We start from the raw sequence: 21,569 nt of genomic DNA, 5'->3' as shown, positions 1-21,569 counted from the left end.
CTCTGTGTTCCAGGGATGAAAGAAAGGCGCAAAAGATAACATCACTTAACTGCTTTTCAAAAATCCCCCATCTTCCATGCCTGTTCACTCTTAAACTGTGAGGATTAGACTACACAACATATGATATAAAGGGTATTTGAAATAACCATCTTCAGCTTAACTTGTCATTTTAACAGTAGCTTCATGCACTGGTTGATTTTCATAATTTTGCTTCTATAAAATGTTTTCGGAAGTCAGAGCATATTCAGTTAGACCTTGCATGTAAATTCTAATAACACATTTCCAATCATCTATTGTAATTTTACAAAGAAGAATTGCTGATTAATGTATTAATATTCTAATTAAATATCCATCAGCAATGGTGTGCTTGGTACCAAAAACATACCAAGCACAGAATTCAGAAAGAAAGGAGGGAGGGAAGAGGAATCCAGCAGCTAACATTAGCTATGGCTGAGCCTGGCTACATTCATGGTGAGTAAACTATTTGCCAACGGTGTTTTATTTGCTCCTCAGCATCACAATGACAGCATTTGAACAGTGCTGTGAAACTGTTTGTAATCAGGGTATGCTGAAATTTGCTAAACTAGCAAATATTTATAGGATCTGCTAACATTCAAGCAAGAATATCTGTTCCCAGAGTTAACTATCATTTTGGCAAACTTTAGTTAGGTAAAGGTCTGTCAAAAACCTAAATGAATTAGATGGTTTCATAGATGTTATTTCAGTTTTCAATTCAGTAAAAATCTGCTAAGTCGTGTATTAAATATGAAGTTAATTAATATCAGTTTTATGTGCTTATCGGTGTGATTTCCTGAAAGCTAAAGAGTAAGCTAATGTTAGCTGCTAGCTTCCATCAAGTTTCTATTTTCTTGGAAAAGTAATTAGGGTTAGGGCTCTTGTTTATTTTTTTTTACTTTTCACACATCTTGGCATTGTTTTGGTTAAGGAAACCCAGTGGACTTAAATATTTCAGTGTAGTCTTAACCCCCCTCAAGTATGAATGTGTGTGAAGGTTAGCTGGAAAGTGCTTAGAAGCATAGAAGAAAGTGCTTGTGTGAATAGTCGAAGGTGGCATGTTGTATAAAGCGCTTTGAGGGCTCCAGGAGAGCAGAAAAACGCTGTATAAGAATCAGTCTAATTACCATTTAACTCAACAAGCATTTGTTTTTGTCTGCCAGATTTTAGCTGGTAATACTATTATATCCTTTTGTGGCTGCATTTTAGGAAAGCTACAATCTCTGATATCCAGTCCTGTGCAAACAGTCTTGATCTACTCCTCATTTCTTTATATATTACTCAGTCAAGCATAAAACGGCAAGTAACACAGGTGAATCGGTGTTAGTTGACAAATAGCACAGGTAAAACCAAATCTTTGAGCACTTTGTTAATCACAAAAACACATAATTGTTCCCATTTCTTTAGTTGATTCTGTAAAAAAGAAAAATGACAAAGGACACAGTGTGACAGGTATAAAATTTTAGTTTTTCTGTTAAAATGCTATTAGAATATCTTGGCATATCTCTGCATGTTGTGGAGTGTATCCTTAAAAATGTGAGGACTGTCAGGAGAAGAGATACAACAGTGAGTGTCTTATTAAAGCTGAAACGTATCCTCAGATTTTAATCTACCATCTAAAAAGCATCTGGTTGGCAACAGCTTTGTTTTTTCAGCATGCCAATGATACACTGCCAATGCAGTAAAAGCAGGCCCAGATAGAAAAACATACAGTAGAACACTATCCATGATGGATTGACCTCCCAGAGCCCGAATCTCAATATTACTGAAGCAGGAATACAACAGAAAGACCCCAAAAAGATAGTCCTGACACAGAACAGAAGAAAAAGCAGCCAACATCTAAAGAAGAACTTTACAATGTCCTTCAAGAAACCTGGAGAACTATTGCTGGAGACTACTACAAACATTGTTCACTTAAACTATTGGACTTGAATAAATGAAATTCCATTTAAAATAAAGTAGTAGTGCATTCTCTCAGTCACATGCTTTCAGACTGTGAGGGTAAGAACAGCATGGATGAGAAAAGTCCATTTTTCTTCAGTATCAATTACTGATGTTTATCAGCACATAGCATTACTTCAGTGGGTACACTTACAACAGCTTATTAGCAAATGGGATGTTGTGTATTCAGATGACAGTGAAAACTGAAGCAAATAAAGCTGAATGCTTAAATTTGTATCATCAAATTCTGTATTTGGCTTCTGTTCGGGGACACTGTCGATGATTTCCTTTCAACACTCAGCTGAATACATCCACTGGTTTTCAGACAGTCATTTGTGTTTTTTTTAGGCTGGTTTCACACTAATGACTTTATAACACTGTTGGTTGGCTTTACAAATGAAAGATGGTTTTCTGTCAGCAGCTTCACGTGTTTTTTAGTGATTCTTAGTAAGCAACTGTGGATAAAGTCTGAATGTCAGTGTGTGTGCATGTGTGAGAAAGACATGGGGAGTGAGAGACAGATTATCAGTAAGAGGAAATGAGACTGAGAGCTCCCGAATGTGGCTGACTGAACTCAGACTCAGATCATTGCTGATAATAACGCTGTCCGCTGCTACTATCCGCTGTGTCTCTATTTATTATTTATGAACAGAAACTACTTGTTCCTGTCACTTCAGGTGTGACGGGCTGGGATGACCATATTAGGAACACGGAACCTGCGCACCTGTAAGCTGACGTCATGTGCTGAAAGTACCTGAAAGAGCGCCTTGCAGAGTCGAGTCTCAGTTACAGAAACTACCTTCAGGGGACAACAGGAAGACGCCAAGAAGCGAGTTCAAAGAGGAATATATTTAGGATTCTTTTCGTTTTTGGCTGTGTACTCGAGAGGAATACTAAAAATACGACTTAGACAAATGGGGACCGCATTGTTCGCGGTTTTTGGTGCTTTAATCGTCGTTTTCCAGGTGAGACTTCCTCTTTTGGTTAATATTTTGCCATCGGTGCTCAATTCTCTCACTGTCCCTTCTACTTTGAGTCACAAAAAATAAATGTCGGTTAATCCTGTTACTTATTTGATTGAACTGGACAACACCGGGTATCTCACAAGCAGTCTTTTCTTTCTTTTCTTCGCGGAATAATTTCGGCACCTCTTTATGCGTGAAGTAGCCTTCGATTTTAATAAAGAAATGCTTTTATCAGCTATGGTACTTGCTGGGACTAGTGGGCCAAACGAACTTGTGGGGGTCTAAAATCCTTATTGTGTGTAGCAGCTTTCTCCGCAGAGCAATCTGCAACAAATATTAAAAAAAAAAAAAAAGTATTTTAAAACAGTGTCGAAACCGCAGAACACACGCGGAGGTTTAGGCCGTCTTTCTTTTTCTTTTCATACCCTTCCGCCTCGAAGAGTTCGAGGTTGTGAGCGAGCCTCGCCCTGATTCCGCTCATGACGTTGTCTGCAGGTTAATTTCCAGTTCAGAGTTGTGGTTTCAGCTTTGTTCACTCCAGTCTGTTTCGCTTACACATATCGAGAAGCACTTGTAAAAAGATTCATTAATGTAAAAGAGAAAAAGGACTATCATCCAAGTAATATCGTTTTTGGGATTTTAAAATGAAATAAAGTCATTTGGCTTACAGGCACAATTTCAATTCATTCATATAATTACACGGAGCGTTAGACACATTTTCATTAGTATTTAAAGTGACAGTTATTTTGTTCTTTATTTAGTGTTTAAACTGTGTATATTAAGCAGCGCAATGCTTTGCCAAGGCATTTTCTGAACAACAGCTCAAAGCTGCACGTTGTTCAGTTTAAGGAAAAACCTAAAATCCTGACCTTTCAATGCTGAAAACATTTCAAGTTTTTGATTTTTTTTTTTTTAAAACATGTAGTTATTCAGTTTCGAACTCTTATAAGCCTGAAGTCTTATTGTACGTCTAACTGAAACTGTTGCTCCTCTCCTAGGTGTCAGCACTAGAGAGAGCTAACAGGCCAACATGTGTGCCTGGATTTGAGTCAGAGCTGCTGGTTTTCAGAGTGTCCAGGGAACATCTGAGGCCGGGCATGAGGCTGGGCAAAGGTAAGAGCAACCCAGTGTAGGCTCGTACATGGGTGTTTTTAAACGTGTTTGATTTGGATGTTAATGTTTTCTGCCTGGATGGTGCGTTACTCTTAGTCATAATCTAAATGAAATTATTTTTGGGTATTTGTTTCTATTGTCTAGTATCATTTCACATTACAGATTTGTTTGTATGAAACTGTCGGAGGGTTTAGACCTGAGTTGCAGCCCTACATGGAACAACTCTGCTGTTGTAAAGGACTCCTCCAGCCCAGATGGCCTTCAGCAGATTAGTTGGGCACATTGTTCTTAGTTGAAACCCAAACATGTCTCAGCCTGCTCTCACTCTGATTCTGTTACTTTTACCTGCTGGTCAGAGCAGTATCCCTGAACCTGTTTTACAGGCTTTGCTATTCAAGTGAAACTCTAAAAAAGGAACTGTTTTCTTTGATTTCAGTTAACTGAAAGGTTTTTAAAAGCTTCTTATAAACAGACTTAAACAGTTTTTGTTTGTTTGTTTTTTAAATGGGTTGTGGTTATGCATGTTTGCTTTAGCGTGAATATTCGTTTCTTTATCAATGGTCTCTACTGAATTACCCACTTTGATGGGGGTTTTTAAGACACAAGCAATTTATGATAATCAGATTAAAACGCTGTGTAAATGTATGTACAGCTTTACCTTGTTTATTTATTTAGGAAAATATTGCAGAAATCTATATCTGGGCATCATATGTCAGTTTCTGTCCTTTTTCAATACAATTCAGTAAAATGTCATTAAGAGTAGATGCCAACAGGGCCCTAGAGTAGGTGCCAAAAGTACTGCAACCTAAAAATCAAGTTGAGTAGGCAGTAATGAGAAAAGGCTGTAGTGAACCAAACACTTACTCCACAATACTTCTATAAGGAGCAGTGAATAATGGGTAGAATAGCTGGTTCGAAATGATTGATGGTTCCAACCCTACTAAAATATAAACATTGTTTTAGCTTTCTTGGCCTATGGTTATTACAGATGCATTAATACAACCTTTTCCTCTTCCAATACTGCTTTAGTTTGACTGCATGTCTTGATAGTTTTATATTAATAGGCTGTTGTCTAAGAATACGTAGGTTTAGACAATTCTATGAATTGTTTTAGTTCAAGTCAAGGCTGTTTATCCCCCCTCTTCTTTCTTGTATCCTAAAAATGAATTACCAATCGCAGAAATGTAACAATTTATGTTAAGTGTTAAAGTAAATGAAAGGAATGAAGAATGGATTAACATTACGTTGTCAATATGTAATTTTCATAAGCATGGTCCCCTGAAGGGTGTGGGAAGTGAGGTGTTGTGTAGTTATGTTGTCTTTACTGGAAACCAGAAAAAATCTGTTCTGCACTGGCAATTTTGCTGCTTTTTGAAATGACAACCTGAGGTAAACGCCAAATTTTATTAATATTTTTACCAATTTAAACCGTCAAAGTGAGGTTGATGGTTGTATGAGAATGTGTACTTACTTCAAATAAAACGTGTGTGTGTGTGTGTGTGTGTGTGTGTGGTTTTGACATCTTTGTTAAAAGTAAATAATGTTAACCTGACTGAGTGTTGCTACTGTCAGAGCTAAAAACCATTTAGTCATCTTGCAGTCACTTATGCTGCTTTTGTTAAGGAAGAGGTGTCTGTCGCTTTTCTTTGAATACAAAAAACTTGCCAGATTTTTCACTATATGTACCACATTCATAATGATTAACTCTTTCCTATCCTTTCCCAGTGGGCTTCACTGACTGCACAGAGCGCACAGTAATTCTTTTCAGCACTGATGACAGTCGCTTTACTGTAAAGGCAGATGGTACATTAACGGTAAGTAGAGTTGACAGACCTGACAGCAAAGTTGGGGTTAGTTTAGAAAAGAAGATATTGAAGTAAGATTTGTGAGGACTTAGTCTAACGAATGTATGTTGTATTTCTGTTAAAGGTTTTGTTTTTTATTATATATTTATTTATTTATTTATTTACCTTCCAGGTAAACAGAGAGGTTGTTCTTCATAAAGGACACCGGAACTTCTTCATCCACTCCTGGGACTCTCATGGTCACAAAATAACAGTTCCAGTCAGTGTCGTTCACCCTGAGCATCACCGTGGAAAGCACCACCATGGAGCCCACACAAACTTCAACATTCAGCATCACAGTACTGAAGTGGACTCTATTAACAACACGGAGGTGGGTTTAGAGACACTGTTTAATGGGGCATGAATGAAAAGTACATTTGGAATCGATACATGCAAAATGCCTGTTTCCGACACTTTTAGTAGATACAACAGATGGCAACTTAACTCGTGAGGCTACATATAATTTATCAGATTCACAAACTTGAGTATCAACATGTCCTGCTTGGTAGGACACGATAATGCCTCATTGGCCTTCATGGCTAAGATGTTGAAACTGATGTTAACTCTGGACAGACACAGACCCGTCATAGTCTGAAAATAATTTAAAACTCATTCTGAGAACGTCTGTGCTCCTCCTCATAGTTTAATTAAGTTCTGAGTGGTGTTCCATCCAAGCTCTTGCTAAAAAAGCTGTCTGTATGTTCTTCCAGAATGCCGCTGAGCCACAAGTGCCCGTTCTGCAATTTCCCAAGTCTGGTGGAGGGCTGAGGAGGAGGAAAAGGGCCTGGGTTATTCCTACGCTCAGTGTTACTGAGAATAAGAGAGGAACCTATCCCCTGAAAGTAGCTCAGGTAAGGTGAACTGAATGACCTTGTGGTTAATTTGACAATAAACTGCATTTTAAATGTTTATTTCTGCATAGGATCTCGCTGTTGTTTCCTCTGCAGTCCGCATGTCTTTTTTTATTTTATTTTTTTTTATTTTCTTTCTTGGATGTCATAAGTAATTCTTAGTATGACTATCAGTTAACTTTAGAGTAACGCAAGTGAAGTGTAAAGGCACAAGTAAAGATCTATATGTTGTTGGCAGTCAGAAAAGTTGATACTTAATTGCCAAGTGAAAGATGTATTTGTCTCTTAGGTATAATTGTTTTTATTTTTTAAATTTCAGTTTATAAATGCTAAAATTTGTCCCATCTCTCACTACTCCTAACTTTCACTCCCCAACAATTTGTGGCAGATGGCTCCCTGTCCTTGAACCTGGTTCTGTTGGACATTTCTCTAGTTAAAAGGGAGTTTGCTTTCTCACGGTGACAAGTGTTTACTCATGGAGATCAGCTGATTGTTGTGATTTCTTTCTAATACTATAGGGTCTTAATCCTGCGGTATGGAGTGTTTTGAACTTTGCAACAGTGACACACAAAATTAACTAAAACTGGAGTAAATTGGTTGACGATAACACTACGCTAATAACTCAGATTATTTACAATGAGTAATTATAGTGTGCCCAAAATGCTTAGAGAATCTAACAATCTTTTTGATTTGAGATCACAAGGAGTCCTTCTGCTCTATATATCAAAATAACCAGAAATCTCTTGAATTTGAGTCTAATGCACAGCCTCTTTACTATTTAACAGTTACTTTAGATGGTGAGAGTGATCTTAATTAGTCCTGTTGTGTTTTTCATTTGTTTTTGTTTGTTTTTCCAGATCCGCTCTAGTGACGATAAATTCAAGAAGCTCTTTTACAGCATCACTGGTCCTGGAGCTGATCTGCCTCCTGTTAATCGTTTCACAATGGACAGAGAAACGGGCATTCTGTATGTAACACAACCACTCGACAGAGAGGAAACAGCCAGTTACACGGTAATCATCCTCACTTCGTACCTGATTATTGCATTTTGATCCCCATTGGAAAAGTGTGTGTGTGTGGGCGAATCTAAACTTAAAATCTTCTGTCTGTGTAGTTTGAAGCACATGCTGTGGTTGCCGGAGCAGGACAAGCTGAGGAACCCATGGAGATTAAAGTCATTGTGATCGACCAGAACGACAACAAACCTTATTTTACGGCGGAGTACAAAGCAAATGTTGCTGAGGCCACGGCCATCGGTATGTATAGAAACCTTATTGCCTCTGGACTTGGGTAGTTTTCTTTGCTTTTGTTCGTGTTTCTAATACTTATCCACTATATTTAATGAATTTCAAGATACCCAGAGATTTAAAGAAAATCAGAATGACACCTAAAGCACCAGAGAAGGATTTGGGTTGGAAGGAAATTAGCAGACGTTTGCATTAAGTCAATTTTATTTAGTAAATCTTGTAAATGAAGCAGTGTGAAGACCTTCAGGAACTTCTTTTTTATTTCCTCCACTCCAGGGACGGAGGTGGTTAAGGTTGAGGCCAAAGACGACGATGAGCCAAATACTGACAACTCAGAGCTCCGCTATCGTATTCTGAACCAGGACCCACCGCTGCCCACTGACAACATGTTTGAAATCAACCCAATTACTGGAAGCATCAGAATCGCTGGTAGAGGACTGGACAGAGAGGTAAAACCTGTTAAACACATTTAAAACACAAGTGTCCTTTTACACCTAAGGGCTGAAAAAACATTTTGTAATGAATCAGGATCAGTAGTCTGCCTGTCACTGCTAGAAATCAGTCACAAAGAGGGTGCTGCAAAAAAACATGGTGGGTTTTTTTTTTTTTTTGACAGTAAAACTAGACACAGCCTCTAAAGTATAGTTAGTTTCTGTCTACATTTCTGGTTTGTGTCATACCTCTGCATGGAAGACACAGACTAGTCTGACAAACTATTCGCCAAGTATAAATAGTTTGTCCAGACTACAGGAGATCAGAGCTGTTTCTGGTGCAGCATCATAAACCTCTTTGAAACTGACTTCACAGAGCAACAACAAACAGCCTCGTGCCAAATGGTCAAGAAATACTTTATTCTAACAGTTTGACCAAGGCTCTCAACAGCATCATGTTTGTCATAAGCAAAATATTAAATGAGTTTAGCTTCAGCTTTTCAGCAGAATCAGCCTTCATAGATGAAGAGCTTTAGTCCGTCTGAAGGCTGTGTTACAGTCTGTAAACCGATGTCAGTGTTTCTTCCTTCCTGTTGATGAGCTGATGTCTGTATCTTACCAGAAATATCCACAGTACACTCTGACAGTGCAAGCAGCAGATATGGCAGGAGAAGGGTTAACTGGACAAACCAAAGTCATCCTCACGGTGACGGACAGCAATGACAACGCTCCAGTCTTCACTCAGAGCTCAGTAAGTATGAAGTAACTGGAAACTTCCTGTTTAACTGCTGCTTTTTCACACTGTTAAAGCAGAATACATTCATCCTGTATCTAACTGCATTATTAATGTTGCACTCACACATTCTGACACAGCAAAAACCCAGTCTTTGACAGCACATGGGAAATGTACAAATGCAGTTAAAAACAATATTTTACCACATGCATAGCGAATTAAATTTATGGACTCCACAGTTGTAGACTTGCATTAAGTAATGAACCTAATATAATGACACAGACTACAAAATGAGGCCATTATTCGCCGTTCCTAGTTAGGAGGCTTTAGATCTGTTTTCACTGCTGTGATTTCTGACTCATCCTTTATTTTCTCACAGTATACTGCAACAGTTGATGAAAACAAAAAGGATGTTGTGGTGGTTAGGATGATGGTAACAGATGAGGATGAACCACAAACTCCAGCCTGGAACGCCAAGTTCAAGATCGTCAGTGGTGATCCTGATGGACTTTTCACTGTAAAAACAGGAACTAACAAACACGAAGGAATCCTTTCTACTGCAAAGGTAGGAAGAAAATCAGGAATTCATTCATAATATTGGAAGATAATTGTGTCATTTGATGGCAGCATTTTTGTGATTTCATGTATCCTCACAAGTGTGTGTGTGTGTGTGTGTGTGTGTGTGTGTGTGTTTCTTTCTCCTCCCTTCCTTCCAACCAGGAGCTGGACTTCGAGAGGGCCAGCAAGCACACTCTGTTGGTTTCAGTGGAGAATGAGATTCCTTTTGTTCCTGGTGTTTCTGTGGTCACTTCTACCGCCACAGTGGTGGTGAATGTGAGAGATGTGAATGAAGCTCCAATATTTGATCCAAAGGAGCTTCTTGTGGTAAAACCAGAGGACCTTGCTGTGGATGAAGCCGTGGTGCAGTACACTGCTTCAGACCCAGACACTGCACGCAAGCAGACAGTCTCGTAAGTCGGGGGGTGGGGGAGAGACTTTCTACTGCTAAAGAGAATGTATCACTGACCTCATAAGTGCTGCAAATATTAAATTTCCTTATAGATAAATGTCTTAGATAAATGTTTTAGATTCCTTGTTCTGTTTGATGGTCAAAATTGATTCACTGTCCTCATGTGTGGCAGATATAATTACAGAATACTGTCTATAGCGATAAAACACTGAATAGCTGTATACCATAATAGAATATTAGGCTTATAAAAGACCCAAATACAGTTAATTAATTAATTTGTATCATTAAGGTCTTAAAGCTTTTTTTAACTCCTTAGTTGTAAAAAGCTCATTGGGTATTGTCACCACCCTGCTGGACAGGCGCTGTGGACACCAAAGTTTGTGAATCCGATAACCCAAGAATGAGGCAACTTAGGACATTCAAATTCCTACCATAGCTGCATCTACTAGGAGGCTGATGGATGGTACCTAGTGGCCACCAGTATTTTTAAATGATGTGAGAACCCTATAACAGTTAATGTGTTTAATTCTTGCACCGTGTATTTAGCCTGAGGAGAAAGCGGAGGATGTTCAAAATCAAATACAGTGGAACCCCCGACTTACCAATACCCCGTTTCACGAAAAATTCAAGTTACGAAGGCACTGAACGGCAATATTTTTGCCCGTGTTATGGCAAAATGCCTGAGTAACGAAATCCACTGGCTCTGATTGGCTGAGCCCACACACAATGCCTTCCGATTCATGTGACAACCCCTTGGCTTCCATACTTGCGCTTCGCTGTTCCACTTGAACGACGTATTGTTGTTCTGGTTAGCAATTAGCCTATAGCCTATTGTTCAGCATCGCCTCAGTCAAAACGCGCGATGGGTGCTTCGACTTTCGACTTTCAAAAGACCCTCGGGAACGAATTAATTTCGTAAGTCGGGGTTCCACTGTATCACATTGTGGAACATGCTAATTCTAATCATCCTGCCTGCACAGTATTACCATCTTTTCTGTGACTGTCTTGTACAGGTACAAAATATTGACTGACCCAGCAGGCTGGCTGAACGTGGACAAGGACACAGGTCTTATTAAAGTGAGAGCGTCCATGGACAGAGAGGGTATCTTTGTCACAAACAACAGATACACTGCAACCATTGGTGCCTATGATAATGGTAGGTGGCAGTTAAGACTATTACAATTTATAACTTTTAATAAAATTCCCATTTCTGAAAAGTTATGGAGGAACACTTGTTAAATTGGATAAGTTGGACTAGCCTGTATAATGTCCCGATAAAGTTGCAGGACAAGAAATCCTATGTTGCACAGACTGATCACTGAATGATGGAATCTTTTTTCAAATTCCAGCACAAACGGCCTTTCCTGGGACATTCCCAGCTAATAACATTGCAACCCTTAATTTGAAAAATTTAATAATTAGTAATTCAGTAATTAATTTGATCTTAGCCATTAGTTTTAGCCCTCAAATCTTTGTTTTAAAAGCTAAGTGCCAGTTATGAGGATCAGAGGTCTAGAGGAAAGTCTGTGTGCATTACTATGAACTTGGGTTTCTTCAATAAAGTGAAATATCGTTGTAATAAATGTTGTTCTCCTGATGTTTGTTCTGTTACCAGATGCAGTCCCAGCTACAGGAACTGGTACTCTGATCATTCAGCTGGAAGATGTCAATGACAATGCTCCATTTATTGAAGAGCGTGAAATCAAGGTGTGTCTTATTTCCAATAGCTCAAGAATCGTTTTGTGTTGAACTTGTCTAATAGTGGTGCAGGATAGGTGTGTTTGTAAGATTTCCAACTACAGGATGGTCATCAGCATGAAGAAAAGCTTCACTGTGACTTTGTTTCCTCAGGTGTGCAACAAGGATCCAGCTCCTCAGCTGCTGTCAGTAACAGATAAAGACGGACCAGAATTTGGACCTCCCTACTCGGTGTCTTTACAGGGCATGTCAAAGACCAACTGGACCGCTAGGATGAACGACACCAGTATGTACACTGCTAACATGTGACAAGTATAAACTGATAAGATGGCCAGACTTTTAAATATTTTGGTTCAGAAACCAAAATATGTATTTTTCCTGCTAACATGTGATTTGCAAATGTCAGGATTGTTTAGGTCGGACATGATTCAGTGTTCACCACTGAACATTGAGATTAGAGTAATTGGTGCAACGTGGCTTTGAAGAGGTGGTAAAGCTAGGTGAAAGTGAGACAAAGCAAATCCATCAACACAGAATTATTAAGTAAAATATCTGCTGTCTTATTTCAGAAACGGGCATCATCTTGAATTTAGCCGCTGAGCTGCCCAGTGGAGAGTACAGTGTTATACTGACAGTGGCAGACAAACATGGCTTGGGGCAGGACAACATCATCACAGCTAAAGTGTGTGACTGCAGGGGCACAGACTTCACTGCATGCTCAGGTCCAGGACGCTATGGTGCAGCTGCCAGCAACCTGCCCCTTATCCTTGGAATACTTGGAGCCATCCTGCTGCTCGGTGAGTCACACATCTGTAGTCTCAGGACGGTGCATCTCTTTTCTTTCCCAGCTAAGTAGGATTTGGTTGGTTACTGTGTGCTAAACGTTGTGCTCTGTGTTCAGCGCTGTTGCTGCTAGTGCTGCTGTTTACAAAACAGAGGAAAAGGGAGAAAAAGGAGCCACTCCTGCTGGATGATGGTGTCAGAGACAACGTCTATTACTACGATGAAGAAGGAGGTGGCGAGGATGATCAGGTAAATGGACACTCATTCTGATTACACATTAATCAAAGCTGCACACACACAAGTCTCAGGAACAGAAAACCTGAGATTTACTTTTTGAGATGAAATGTTTAAAAAGGCTGATCAAATTTGTTCCATTTCAGTGATTTGACCCAGGCTTTTTACTGATAGAAAAGTTTGAGTAGACAATGGGCTAAGTGGATGAAGAGAGTGGATTGCAGAAGTACAGCAAAAATATTCCATGTAATAATGCATCATTAAATCGCCTTCTTTCAGGATTATGACCTGAGTGTTCTCCACCGTGGCCTGGACAACCGGCCCGATGTGTTAAGGAATGAAGTGGTGCCAAACTTCATGCCTGCTCCTCAGTACCGGCCACGGCCTGCCAACCCCGAGGAGATTGGCAACTTCATTGAAGATGTGAGTGAGATTCTAAAGCTCCTTAAAACTTAATGAAATGTGGTACTGAGGTGTGAATTCAGTGCATCATTTGATAACATTGACCACAGTATTACAGAAAATGGGAACCTAAGCAGCTCTTACTGCCTCATGGAAGCACTTATGTCATTTGAAGGGAGTGCATACATTTTCATTGCTTTTTGTCTAATGTTATCACACATGTTAGTATCTTGCTCAAGGATATTTGGTCTGCAGTGTACCAACCTTCCGATTGGTAGGTGACCTGCTCTAAAATCTTAGACATAAGCTGGATGGCATTACTTTGGGAGCCATGACTGGAGCAGTCATGGTGACGGGAATCTTAATTTATTTATTTTAAGAGAAGAAAAAGAGGGAGTTGTTTAATTGACTTGCTCCCAGACAAGTGGCAGAAGATGGATGTTTTGGCTAAGAGTACATCATGTCTGTGCTTTGATAATGGTCACGTTTATTATTCTGTTACGTTATTGTGCTCCATGTGAGGTAATTGAAGTAAGTTGTGTAAAATTTCCTCCAACAGAATCTGAAGGCTGCAGACAACGACCCAACAGCACCCCCTTATGACTCCCTGCTGGTGTTTGACTATGAGGGAGGTGGTTCTGATGCAGGAAGTCTCTCCTCTTTGAACTCTTCAAGCAGTGGAGACCAGAACTATGACTGCCTCAATGAATGGGGCCCTCGCTTCAAGAAACTGGCCGACATGTACGGAGGAGGAGATGATGACGATATGCTGTAATCGTACCATATCACATGGCTGCATGTTTAATTTGTAAAAGCAAGCCAGAAAGGGGCTTTCAACAACACATTTTGTTTTTATAGATGTATATGTGCACTGTGGTTTGCCTTCTCACTGCGATCCCGTTAGCAGTTATCGCCCACTGATCAGAAGCCAAAGGATGAGTTTTTGCTGTGTTATGAATGCATTAGGCTCTGTGTGCTTTTTTTTTTTTTTTTTTCCCATTTTGGGTTTTTTGTAGTTTTTATTTTTATTTTTTAATAAACATCTGTTTGACCTTCAGCCTGAAGACTAATACCTTGTTACTTATTCTGTTGAATAAGTGCTGGAGCCACAGTGAACCTTCTGTGTAGGTTACTGGGCGACACCTGAGACACTCTGAGACTCATCAGTCACACTGGGAAATGTTGCTTTACTCTATAGCATTTGTACTTATGGTCTCCATTTGTTTAAAAAGTAAAATTTGAAATGATTAGGATGAAATCCAGGTAGCTTGCATGCACCTCGTCAGCCTTTGACAGTGTGCTCAATGAGTTATGGATACTTTTAAATTGTTTCCTGTGGATCTGTTCATGTCTTTTATTACAATGATTTGTCAAAAACGAAATCTCTGAGATACTTTGTGAAATTAGCTTTGTTCTTTATAAAGATTTTATTAAGCCAACAGTGGATTTGTGTGGTCTAATTTCAGTTTAGTGCTAACTGCATTAAAACATACAGTGCAATAAACAGCAGTGACAAAAAGCTCCAAATTCTTTAATTTCATTGTCACTTCACTGCAGGTGATTGCAGAGAAAGACTGACCCACACAAGTTCCTTTCATTTCTTTCCGATCTGATGTCTGTTCAGCTTCATATGATTTTGGACATGACTTTGCTGTCTTTGGACACACGAGGTGTTTGCAATGTAAATAAAATTGTACATGCACAGTAGGTCACTTCCTCTTGTTTAAAAATGGAGGCACATTCAGGACAGATGTGTGAAGTGTAGTAAATGTACCTTTGGTAGCTATACTCTGGGTTTTGTCCAACCTAAATGCTTTCACACTTGCTGCAGTAAAGTGAGTGTGTTAAAGGATTCTACACGTTCTTTGAAGAGAAGTTGGAGCTGGACTAATGTCCAAGCACTTTCTCAGGAATCACAGACTTGCAGGTGTGTGGAATTGGGCTTCTGATAATTGCCGACCACAGAAAATGTGATATTTTTATGGTTATAATAATACTACGTAATTGATTTTGGTTACACTTTATATTGTAACCAAGGCCTAATTACTGCTCCCATAGTATATTTAGCTTACTTTGTTTTTGTTTAGTTTTTACAACAGTAGCACAAGACGAGGACATACAAGGGTAACAGGAAAAGCTATAAACAGCTCGTCCTGGATGGGAGAAAAATAGAATTGAAATCTCAACTGTGATGAGCCTGATATGTTCATCTACACAGATGCAAACGTGCATGCAATTTTGCTCACATACCTATACTAATATATGTATATTCATGCATAGTGTTATCTATATATACACGTACCCATGCACTCATACAGAAATACTGATACACATAAATAGATCTGTGTGTAATTACAGAATTTAATTAGATGATGTAATTAGGTGCCAGTATTAATAATAGAAGAAGACATTTGCTGGAAGGATCTGAAAAGATAAATAACAACCCCGAGAAGTTGAAAGGGAAGCTTGAGGTGGCAGTGTTCAAATCAACAATATTAGTCTGAGTAAGGTGGTTGGTGATTTCCAAAGTTTGACACCATCTTTATTGTCCTTAGACTGAGGTCTGCCAGCTCTGAGCTGGACTCCAGACCTTCATCGATGGTAAATGGCCTGTATTTGTATAGCGCTTTTACTAGTCCCGCCTAGGGACCCCAAAGCGCTTTACACACCCAGTCATCCACCCATTCACTCTCACATTCACACACTGGTGGAGGCAGCTACAGTTGTAGTCACAGCTGCCCTGGGGCAGACTGACAGAAGCGAGGCTGCCATGTCGCGCCATCGGCCCCTCTGGCCAACACCAGAAGGCGGTAGGTGAAGTGTCTTGCCCAAGGACACAACGACCAAGACTGTCCGAGCCGGGGCTCGAACCAGCAACCTTCCAATTACAAGGCAAACAGACCATGAACATCATGCAAAGCATCCTTGTTTACATTGCTCTCAGTGGTTGGAGATCCTGTCATGAAGTCGGCCTAGTGAATCAGATGTTTCACTACTCCAGGGGTTTCCTGATTGGTATATTTCTGGATATCAGAATGTTACTTTGTAGGGCTAAAAATGGGGCTGTAAAAAAAGAAAATGAAGACAGAAAATGAATTATTCATTCAACAACAACAACAACAATAATAGTGAGTAAACGGGAAAAAAATTATTTAAAAAAAGGTGAACTGGTCCTGTCTTGCCACCAGGACATCCTGTTGTGTAATCACTTATAGCAGCTTCAATAGTGACCTACACTATGTTGCAACCTCTGCCTGTCCACTCTTTATTTTTACTAGAACTAATGGATGTTTTTATTACTTGCATTTTAAAAAACATTTATATTATTAATAAAACTGTTTGTTACCGCAGTTGTACCAAATATATTGACTGCACTGTTTACTTCTCAAGCACACCATCATACCTACAGTAGAATGGTTGACAAAGAAAAGAATCAAAGAACTGTAGTGGTAACGCCTGGTCAAGGTCCAGACCTCTCATTGAAGGAGTAGTAACAGATCTAACAGTTTATCATAATAATAGTAATAACTGGATGATTGTTTACAAGTGCTGCAGCCTCTGCACTGATAAGGGTAACCCCACAGTGCCTGCATCTGCACTATACAACCTTAAAGCCTCTGTCAGTGCGCCCCAGGGCGGCTGTGGCTACAATGTAGCTGCCATCACCAGTGTGTGAATGTGTGTGTGAATGGGTGGGTGACTGGATATGTAAAGCGCTTTGGGGTCCTTAGGGACTAGTAAAGCGCTATATAAATACAGGCCATTTACCATTAGAAATAATCGTCACTGGCTCATAGTAAAGCTAGTTTCCAGAAACATTACCAAATGTGGCCACAAGATGGCACTCATTTACAGGAGCAATAAAGCTTTTATGTGACAGAACTCTGCTAGGAGTTGCACAGTGATCACTTTCTCTTTAGTATATTTAATATATATTTTTGTTTAAGCACCACAGCATACATTGTTTCTTGATTTCTACGTCAGATCCACCCCTCGCTTGTCATGTCCTATAAAGACCAGGATGGTGATGATAAAAATGCTCAGCTTCAGGCTTCCCAACAGGACCTCACAAACAACAGCATGACTAAAGTTGATGTAGCAATAGCTAACTTAGTTAGTGGGTGTGACTGACTGCACCTTGCACTGCCAGGCTCAAAATCAGACACATGATTTAACTTTAAAGTCAGTGGAAACATCAAATTACAATGAAAAACATCCCTTCAGATGGCAAAGACAAAATGGCATGACATTGCATAAATATGTACTTTTTATTTGTTTTGACACAGAAAAATAGGAAAACACAAAGCACAACGCATATTTATGAAACCTTCCACACTTGATGGTGTACAGCATTTGTAAAAAATGCTTTTATCATCTTTGATAAAAGATCAATGATGGGGGAGAGAGAGATCACAACAGAATGATTGAGGTTGTCTGCAGCATTTGTTTTGCTGAAAAAAACCCTGCAAGATCAAATTAAGGTGGGCCGCTCTGCAGCTGTCACTATAGAAATGCTGTTTCATGAGTCTTTGTGCTAAATGTTCTGTTGGTTTCCCTTTACATTCAGGTTCTGTTTCCTTTTATTTCCATCTACACATACAAACATCCAAAAAAATTCCCTTTGCTATGATCATGTGACATCAGGATCTTGATGCTGCATCTCTTTATTAAAATCCAACACCAGATCATTTCTGTTCACATTCTTCCTGAGCTCCATTTGAAAGCTCGACGATGTAAAGCAACTGGCCAACAATCCATAAGGAAAATCCTTCATCTTGTGTCTTTCTGCCTGGAGCTAAAACACTGTATGTTATAGAGCTCTTCTCCCTGACTTCAGCTCTATGTCGCTCTGTCTGTATTGTGCTGAAGTCTTGAGAGGACATGATGACTCCATGTTTTTGACGGGGGACCTCAGAAAGCCAAGAATATCCCCCTGAAGCTCCTGGTCTTAGCGACTAGGGGCTTTCTGGATCTCCACGAGTGCTTCTCACCACTGTAACCGAGTCAGCTGTTCTGGAGTGGAAGAAAGAGGAGAGACATGTGTGTTTGGGTTGGTGGCATCAATTTATTTACTTTTTATTTATTTTAACTAAAGACCAGAGATGGGCAGTAATGCGTTACTATAATCCGATTACTTTTTTCAAGTGACGAATAACGTAAGGGATTACTATCGCACACTATAATTAGATTACTGTTACTTTCCCGTAAGCTGCCTTACTGCATTACTAAATTGTCGTTATTTTGTTTGTGAAAGTGTCTCATGACAATGACGTAAGGGTGTGCAGATCAACAATGATATGGAATGTGGGAGAGAGTACATCCATGCAGCATTTAAAGCATGGATGTACTTACATTACTTTTAGTTTTCAAGCAAACCTCCACCCGCCTCACTCCTGCTAAACAGGTGAACATAGATTTAAGAGCGACAGGACTCAGTGCTGCTGAATGATTTTATTTATTTCCTGCTGTGTTTTACTTGCATCTATTTGAAAGAGCGAGTGTAAACACAAAACATTATTATATTTTATATCATTGAATATGCAGAACATAGGTTTAAATGTTAAACACATTTCTTCAAGTCAAAGATTGTTGCATATAATTAAAATTTTTGCTTAATGCAATGTGCATAAAATTGAAAGATTAAAACAAATAAATTTTTTTAGAAAGAGGCTTTCCATTTGATTCAATTTTATATGATGGATTATGCAGAAAAAGTAGAATATGGCTCAAAGGTCTATTGCTTTATTACGTATTCAGGTTGTGTATCATGTTTTTGAAAAGTAACTAAGTAACTAATTATATTTGATAATAAGTAATCAGTAAAGTAATGGGATTACTTTTTGGAGAAGTAATCAGTAATGGTTAACTAATTGTTTCAAATAACTTGACCAACACTGGTCCTAAGTCACACAGTAATAAGTTATCTAATCCAAAAAGAATCAAAAGTAGAATGTGAAGCAGAGCCATCAGTCTGGGTTCAGGAGACAGACAGCTTAGTTGAATTGGGTGACCCTGAACCATGCCTTAGTTATTACTGGTTTACACTGGTTGACTTCCCAGGATGCACTGAGCCCCTCTCTTCTTTCCACTGCTGATGTGTTTACATGTCACTACTGAATGTCATTAACTTTGGTCTTGTCTCTCTATGCACTGTTTTTTCCTTTTTACTCGCAACCCAACCGGACTGCTGACCAAGGTCTCTTCCTGTTAAAAAAAATTAAATTCATTTGAATTCAAATTGATTTATATAAAGACGCAACAAATCCAAAAAATAATTTAAAAAAAAAAAAGGTTTTCTTCTGCTGGTCATCAAATTGTTGGGGGTTTGACTTTTACAAATGAAACACTTCCGGCCTAAAATTTGATTTTTGAATAAAAATCCACAAATAATCTATTCCATTACCTTTGTTCTGTGTGTAACCCTGTTCTGTACATGCTCTACAGAGACGTCTGGCTTCTCCTGGGAGTCTACACTGCTTCCAGTGCAGTGCGGTGCAGAACCTGCCTGGTACTGCCTGCCACTCTGGTTTTCCCAGCAGGCAAAACCCTTGTTTTTAGACATTTTCCTGTGAGTCCTGTATTTCATTTTGGGGAAGGTGTGAGCACCACTGTCTGCCGCCTCCCAGGCATGTTCAGGCCACAGTGGTTCAGTCTGGGTAGCCTGGCTTATGGTGGCTCTCTGCAGGCGCACAGAGATTCTCTGGGCTGAGCCCGTCATCAGGGTGATGGACTGAGTGTCGAGAGCTGGAACTGCTGGTGTGACAGCGGGGAACTCAAACACCTCGTCCTCATCTGGAAAAAAAAAAGGAAACACAAAACAGAGGACTGTGAACAAATTATTTATAGTGTCATGATACACCTCAGGTATTTGGGCTTGGTTGCAGCTGCTGAAGCATCAAATGTACAAGGTAAAGGCATTAGTTTTTTTACTATAGTAGTGCTCGGGTATGCTTTCTGCCTCCTAAAACCCCAGTGATTTTCCTGTGGTTTAAAACCTTACGTGACTTCTGAAATCACAATTCCAGGCAACTAACAACTCTTGCTACATAGTATCATGTCATCTTAACAAGAATAAATGTAACAAGTGTTAAGTCGTTGAATTTCGTTCAGATCATATATGATCTAAGCACGCACCATAGAAACATTAAATTATTTTGTTCTAATTATAAGTTACACTTTTGCAAAGGTAATAACCTCCCATTTTCACTTTTTTGAGTGTATGCAGTGTTTGCAGTAGCTAAAAATGACCTTGACAGGCAGGCAACGTGGGGCTGCTGGGCAGTGAGCTGTGAGTTCCTCTGACTGGAGAAACGCTGCCCAGAGAGCCGGAGCGAATCAGCTTCCTACAGGCCAGAACCAGCAGCTCACGGCATTGTTTATGACAGTTAACACCACAGTCTGCAAAGCAAAAATAGAAGCATATAGTCAAATGTGTTCAAGTATCCATAGTATCATGGCAGTTTGGCAGTTCTAATGTGAAGATCAACTTGCTTTGTTGTTGGAACAGCAGCTTCATAGGCAGCAACAACAAATTCTCACATCAGCCTAACTCATACCCTTCTCTTGATTTAGCCTCTACATCACGTGAATGTCAAATTTCTTTCTCTCTGCAAATGGACGTCCACCTCAGAGGATCGTGGATAAATCAGGACTGTACAGGACTCACCACCCAAATACAATTTTGCATTTTAGACCAGCATAGTGTGTAATAACTGCTTTTTGTGTCCCACCTGTAGCCATTTCAGTGCATAAAGTTTGACATTTGTGGCTACAGGAATGATAGTTGATGAAACACTTCACCTTATGTGTGAATTATACTTCAGGGGCAAATTAACTTATGGACTCTAGACTCGCTGTAAATGTCTAAATCAAGCTTCACTACTCTGAGTTTTTGATTGTGCCACATTGTCTTTACAATCTTGATTTGATTTATAAGACGCCTCTAAAATTCTGGTTAAAGTTACAAAGAACTAGAGTGGCTGCCCTCACCATTAAAAAAAATAAGGTTGGTTATGTAAGTCATTATTAACGATGACCTTAAACCATGCTTTTTTTTACTTATCTTGCACCTAACCCTTTAGGTTAGGTTGGATTTTTTAGCAATGATGATTTCAGAGGGGGCTAATTGTTATTTCTCTCTATTCATTTTTGTTTTCTTGGAAGACCTTCACAGAAGAAGCCAGTGAAATTATACCTTTGCATTTGTACCCCTGTTTGATGATCCCCCAGAGCTGTAAAAGAAATAGACAGAAAACAGCATCAGGTCACAACAAAGCACAGCAAATTTTGAAAACAAACAGGACACAATTACAACTGTTTGCACTATTTCCAGCAACTCTGTG

At 39.4% G+C, this 21,569-nt stretch overlaps 2 protein-coding genes across 6 annotated transcripts in view; one reads left to right on the top strand and one right to left on the bottom strand.

The window, feature by feature from the left end:
- The first annotated feature begins 372 nt into the window (after positions 1 to 372).
- LOC147315427 (cadherin-1-like) lies at positions 373 to 14,609 on the top strand. The gene is made up of 19 exons (XM_086258266.1): positions 373 to 471; positions 2,634 to 2,921; positions 3,920 to 4,034; positions 5,760 to 5,848; positions 6,012 to 6,209; positions 6,589 to 6,729; positions 7,587 to 7,742; positions 7,844 to 7,985; positions 8,253 to 8,425; positions 9,030 to 9,158; positions 9,520 to 9,705; positions 9,861 to 10,111; positions 11,124 to 11,266; positions 11,726 to 11,817; positions 11,962 to 12,094; positions 12,378 to 12,605; positions 12,710 to 12,840; positions 13,105 to 13,248; positions 13,787 to 14,609. The coding sequence occupies exons 2-19, from the start codon at positions 2,871 to 2,873 to the stop codon at positions 14,000 to 14,002; spliced, it is 2,718 nt and encodes a 905-aa protein (XP_086114392.1). The 5' UTR covers positions 373 to 471; positions 2,634 to 2,870; the 3' UTR covers positions 14,003 to 14,609.
- A 2,615-nt stretch (positions 14,610 to 17,224) lies between these two features.
- Positions 17,225 to 21,569, bottom strand: part of rasgrp3 (RAS guanyl releasing protein 3 (calcium and DAG-regulated)) — a 40,669-nt gene continuing 36,324 nt past the window's right edge. For 4 of the 5 annotated variants that reach the window (XM_086258239.1, XM_086258244.1, XM_086258242.1 and 1 more), the window contains 4 exons: positions 21,422 to 21,458; positions 20,476 to 20,625; positions 19,631 to 20,019; positions 17,226 to 18,240 (listed from right to left, as the gene is read on the bottom strand). In XM_086258239.1, the coding sequence (XP_086114365.1) occupies positions 18,232 to 18,240; positions 19,631 to 20,019; positions 20,476 to 20,625; positions 21,422 to 21,458 (585 nt within the window). In that variant the 3' untranslated portion in view covers positions 17,226 to 18,231. Of the gene's footprint in view, positions 18,241 to 19,630; positions 20,020 to 20,475; positions 20,626 to 21,421; positions 21,459 to 21,569 lie in introns of all 5 variants that reach the window. The other variant, XM_086258240.1, reaches the window with a different exon arrangement.

This window comes from Aulonocara sp. 'chitande type north' Nkhata Bay, linkage group LG13, assembly GCF_057382095.1.
Source record: "Aulonocara sp. 'chitande type north' Nkhata Bay isolate Kocher_YH1m ecotype deep benthic linkage group LG13, A_spYH_male_GT1.1, whole genome shotgun sequence".
NCBI classification, from domain to species: Eukaryota; Metazoa; Chordata; class Actinopteri; order Cichliformes; family Cichlidae; genus Aulonocara; species Aulonocara sp. 'chitande type north' Nkhata Bay.
This window is presented reverse-complemented; position numbering and strand designations above follow the sequence as displayed.

Excerpts from the sequence above, each read along its gene's own strand:
- LOC147315427 (XM_086258266.1), top strand. The coding sequence starts at position 2,871 with ATGGGGACCGCATTGTTCGCGGTTTTTGGTGCTTTAATCGTCGTTTTC. Across the intron at positions 5,849-6,011 it reads AGGCAGATGGTACATTAACG|GTAAACAGAGAGGTTGTTCT; the intron begins GTAAGTAGAGTT and ends TTTACCTTCCAG. Across the intron at positions 10,112-11,123 it reads GCACGCAAGCAGACAGTCTC|GTACAAAATATTGACTGACC; the intron begins GTAAGTCGGGGG and ends TGTCTTGTACAG.